Source organism: Cibotium barometz, chromosome 3 (assembly GCF_041138505.1).
Source record: "Cibotium barometz isolate CiBa-2024 chromosome 3, ASM4113850v1, whole genome shotgun sequence".
Lineage (NCBI taxonomy): Eukaryota > Viridiplantae > Streptophyta > Polypodiopsida > Cyatheales > Cibotiaceae > Cibotium > Cibotium barometz.
The window spans coordinates 194,631-199,837 of NC_141048.1; the positions used below are offsets into that span (position 1 = coordinate 194,631).

At 41.3% G+C, this 5,207-nt stretch overlaps 1 protein-coding gene across 1 annotated transcript; it reads left to right on the top strand.

The window, feature by feature from the left end:
- Positions 1 to 499: 499 nt before the first annotated feature.
- On the top strand, positions 500 to 1,605 carry LOC147639572 (jacalin-related lectin 9-like). Its single transcript, XM_086825476.1, has 3 exons — positions 500 to 833; positions 920 to 1,105; positions 1,208 to 1,605. Exons 1-3 carry the CDS (start codon positions 816 to 818, stop codon positions 1,466 to 1,468), a joined length of 465 nt encoding a protein of 154 aa, XP_086681602.1. The 5' UTR covers positions 500 to 815; the 3' UTR covers positions 1,469 to 1,605.
- The last annotated feature ends 3,602 nt before the right edge of the window (positions 1,606 to 5,207 follow it).

Sequence of the window (5,207 nt, forward strand, 5' to 3'; positions counted from 1 at the left end):
TGTGTTCATTGATATATCTTTTATATGTTTCACCAATGTGTGATCCTGTTTCTCTTTTAAATATAGAAAATAAAAAATATAAGGGCAATATATATTTCAGGAGATAATAGCCTTGAAAAGGAAGGATCAACTGTATACCTATGCCCTTTCATAGCAGCCATGTGGTTAGGTTACGCGGCAATTCAATCACAGAAAGCTGTAGATGTGTACTTAAAGGGACGAACCACCCTGGCGTGCCTACAAAGGACCACGTGCCTACAAAGGACCACGTGATGTGGCCATGAGAACGAAAGAAAGAATCAGCATTGTGCTAGGAGTGACTATTGTAATGAGAATCCTGGATAAGGATTATGAATCAGCATGTGTACTCGAAGGGGCGACCCGCCCGGCGTGCCTACAAAGGACCGCGTACTTTGGCCATGAGAACGACAGAAAGACTGGTGTGGATTACGAATCAGCATGGGCATGTGCTATTAAACGAGAGAGAGAGTGTGTGTGCGCGCGCCCGCGTGTGAGAGAGAGACAGAGAGAGAGAGAGAGAGAGAGAGAGAGGACAAGCTAGTGGAGGCGAGACGTCTAATTTTTCTTTTTCTGACACTGTGACAAGAGATCAGAGCGACGCGGTGACAAGGCAGGACAGAGCACGAGAGAAATGCTTAGCAGCTTAGGTCGGTGATCATGTCCTCGACTCCACAACGAGTCTTGGGCGCCCGTCTATACATAAGAAGCAGAGCTCGGCACACCAGCGCATTGCATTGTATCGGCACCAACGCCTTTCCTCCTTTCCTCCACTTTGCAACAACAGATTTAGCGAGATGTCTAGTTCTGCCCAGGTAAGTACGTACTTCTAATTGGTATGATATTTGATAGCTGGCTATAGTAGCTAATTGAATAATTAGTATGCTTCATGATTCTGCAGGCTGATGCAGCGGTGATTCTTGGGCCTTGGGGGGGCGCTGGCGGTGACGCCTTCGACGACGGATGGCATAACTCAGGTGTTTCGAAGGTCACCATTTATTACACGGAAATACTCCGGGGCTTGGAGGTTGTGTACGGCAACGGAAGCACGAAGCTTCACGGTTCCCGCGTGGGCAGCACAAAGGAGGTAGGAGAGTAACGAGTTAGAGAGCGCCTCTCACAATTACGTCACGTTCTTCTACCTTAACTCGTCTTTTTAATATTGCTTTTCATTTCGTTCACGGTGCAGATCCAGTTCAACCCGGCAACGGGGGCGCTCGAGGCGTTAAGTAACATCTCCGTCACCGTCGCTCGTGATTCCGGATACTTCTCCGGCGATCCTAACCACATTGGCGTGGTGGCTGTGGGCCTCTCTGCCTCAAACGTCACCACCCATTTTCCGAGTGCCAGGAATGGCCAGATTGTCCAACCCCAAATTCTTGGCTTCTTCGGCGGTGCCGGCACCAACATCGATCGCCTCGGTGTTTACGTCTCCAACGTTCGCGCCTAGCAGCATGTGGACGTCAAGAGGCTTTGTGCAGGATGCCCAATAAGAAATAAAATAAATAATCACTCTCCGTGCACGTGACATGCATGTACAAATGCCAGACCTGCGTTTCCAAAAAAGAAAATGGTTCTGTTTGTCTACATGTGCTGTTCCTGTGATTGTGTGTAACAATGTATGCATCGTGTGCATTGTGAGTCGTGAGATTAATCTTTGAATGACCGCCGACCTTTCGTTCAGGCAACCATTTTGTAACCATAAAAAAAACCTATATAGCTCTCGCGCGCGCTCTCTATCGATAGATAGATTATGGATATGTACGTGTATATATGTACATATACGTATGCATGTATATATAAAACAAAAGTTATCCCTAGTGGTGAAAAATAACTTTTAAATTGTCCTACATGGGAAGTTATATAGTATTAGCTATGTAACTAAGGAAATCTATCTTACAAGTTGGAGTAGAGGAGAGAGTCAATTGATCTCACAAAATCCCAACGTTCAAGTTGTTCCTTCAATTATTCTCTAATCGTTGTAATTATCTACAAGTCTACGTTTGGTTGGTGAAATAGACATTGCCTTCTATTTCACACAAATTATAACAATGATGGTAGATTGTAGAAACATCACATCTCCTTCTACTAAGTATATAGCTAACCATGTTAAGAGTATAGTAGATTACCCCCATAATGTGCTTTCACACTAATTCTTGTATCTCATTGGGCTTGATAGAAGTAACAATTCCTCTATTGGCATTTGCATTAATCTCGGCATCTAGCTTTAGCTCAATTGTTTGTTATAACAGTGGTCATACATATTGCTATCATTTCAACTCAGTCATTTTGTGGTGTTACATCTAAGTGGTTTCTTACATCCTTAATGATGAGCTATAGATTCAATATCATGTCCAAACCTTTCAAGGCTTCATATGCTTAGGCTTGCCACACCCAGCTTGAGTGGATGGCACAAAATGTGTCACACCAAAATACTCCCATGATCTCATCACTACATGTAGTGATGTAACTCATGTGCTGCATATTTGGTCACTAGCATACAGAGCTGGCAACTGTGCATGTGTCATTTCTGAAGTTAGTAATCTATATGCTGAATGAGTCCAAGACTCCTGGGCTAGAGTAGCTAGAGTTGCTTGCATCTAAATCTTTAGCAACACTAATCACTGTGGCTAGGTATTCTTCACCACCATGGGTTACAAAACCATTCCCCTTATCACCAACTCTAAAAATTTGCCAGCAAGAGGTGATGGGCATTGGAGATGTGATTTGGATACTTCACCCTCCACTATGAAGCCCACATACCACTAAATGCACAAAATAAGTTGACTACCCACCATCAAATAGGACTCTACAAGTCCACGTTTGGTTGGTGAAATAGACATTGAGTTCTAGCCTCTAATATTTCACACAAATTATAACAATGATGGTAGATTATAGGAACATCACATCTCCTTCTACTACTAGGTATGTAGCTAACCAAGATAAGAGTATAGTAGATTACCCCCATAATGTGCTTTCACATTAATTCTTGAATCTCATTGTTGGGATTGATAGAAGTAACAATTCCTCAATTGGCATTAGCATTAATCTCGGCATCTAGCTTGAGCTCAGTCGTTTGTTATAACAATGGTCATACATATTGTTATCATTTCAAGTCAGTCATTTTGTGGTGTAACATCTGAGTGATGTCTTACATCCTTAATGATGAACTATAGATTCAATATCCTATCCAAATTTTTTAAGGCTTCGTATGCTTAGGCTTGCCACCTAGCTCAAGTGGATGACACATTATGTGTCGCACCAAAATGCTCACATGAGAGCGGCTCATCCACATGTAGGAATGCAATGTTGTAACTCATGTGCTACACATTTGGTCACTAGCTTTTGAAAGTGTGTAAAAGAAGAAGCCCTAGTACCCAACTCTATACCCTCCACAACAAGACAAAGCACCTACATACGCGTTTACTCAACTAAAAAAAAACTTACGGGCACGTCTATTTCCACATCTATTAGCGCGTCTACAGACCCGCGTCTAAAGGCATGTTTAAAAGAAAGAAAATAGACGCGCCTATAGATGCGCACACAAATGTGCTAATAGACGCGCATATAGACACGCAAATAGACGATCGGGGAGAAATTTAAAAAATAGACAGATGCATGTATAGACGTGTTTATACACGCAAACCAGACGCAGAGTAGACGCGTTTGTCTACATGTGCTGTTGCTGTGATTGTTTGTCTACATATGCATCATGTGCATTGTGACTCGTGAGATTAATCTTTGAATGACCGCCGATCTTTCGTTCAATTTTGCAACCATATAAACCTATATAGCTCTCACGCACGCTCTATATCGATAGATAGATTATGGATATGTACGTGTATATATATGTACATATACTTATGCATGTATATATAAAACAAAAGTTATCCCTAGTGGCAAAAAATAACTTTTAAATTGTCCTACATGGGAAGTTATATAGTATTAGCTATGTAACTAAGGAAATCTATCTTGCAAGTTGGAGTAAAGGAGAGAGTCAATTGATCTCACAAAATCCCAACGTTCAAGTTGTTCCTTCAATTATTCTCTAATCGTTGTCGTTTGGTTGGTGAAATAGACATTACCTTCTATTTCACACAAATTATAACAATGATGGTAGATTGTAGAAACATCACATCTCCTTCTACTAAGTATATGGCTAACCATGTTAAGAGGAAAGTAGATTACCCCCATAATGTGCTTTCACACTTATTCTTGTATCTCATTGGGCTTGATAGAAGTAACGATTCCTCTATTGGCATTTGCATTAATCTCGGCATCTTCAGCTCAATTGTTTGTTATAACAGTGGTCATACATATTGCTATCATTTCAACTCAGTCATTTTGTGGTGTTACATCTAAGTGGTTTCTTACATCCTTAATGATGAGCTATAGATTCAATATCATGTCCAAACCTTTCAAGGCTTCATATGCTTAGGCTTGCCACACACCCAGCTTGAGTGGATGGCACAAAATGTGTCACACACCAAAATGTGTCACCCAGCTTGAGTGGATGGCACAAAATGTGTCACACACCAAAATGCTCCCATGATCTCATCACTACATGTAGGCATGTAATGATGTAACTCATGTGCTGCATATTTGGTCACTAGCATACAGACCTGGCAACTGCACATGTGTCGTTTCTGAAGTTAGTAATCTATATGCTGAATGAGTCCAAGACTCTTGGGCTAGAGTTGCTTGCATCTAAATCTTTAGCAACACTAATCACTGTGGCTAGGTCTCCTTCACCACCATGGGTTACAAAACCATTCCCTTTTTCACCAACTCTAAAAATTTGCCAGCAAGAGGTGATGGGCATTGGAGATGTGATTTGGATACTTCACCCTCCACTATGAAGCCCACATACCACTAAATGCACAAAATAAGTTGAATACCCACCATCAAATAAGACTCTACAAGTCCATGTTTGGTTGGTGAAATAGACATTGAGTTCTAGCCTCTAGTATTTCACACAAAACAATGATGGTAGATTGTAGGAACATCACATCTCCTTCTACTAGGTATGTAGCTAACCAAGATAAGAGTATAGTAGATTATCCCCATAATGTGCTTTCATATTAGTTGCTAAAGACCTTTGGAATGTGGTCAGTGTTAGTGAAACTCATCTTGTTTCACAACTACTAGTGCAACTAGGTGCTGCAGGTACATCGAAAGTAGAATTTGAT

Coding starts and splice junctions, on each gene's coding strand:
- LOC147639572 (XM_086825476.1), top strand. Junction 1,106..1,207: donor GCGTGGGCAGCACAAAGGAG/GTAGGAGAGTAA, acceptor TTCACGGTGCAG/ATCCAGTTCAACCCGGCAAC.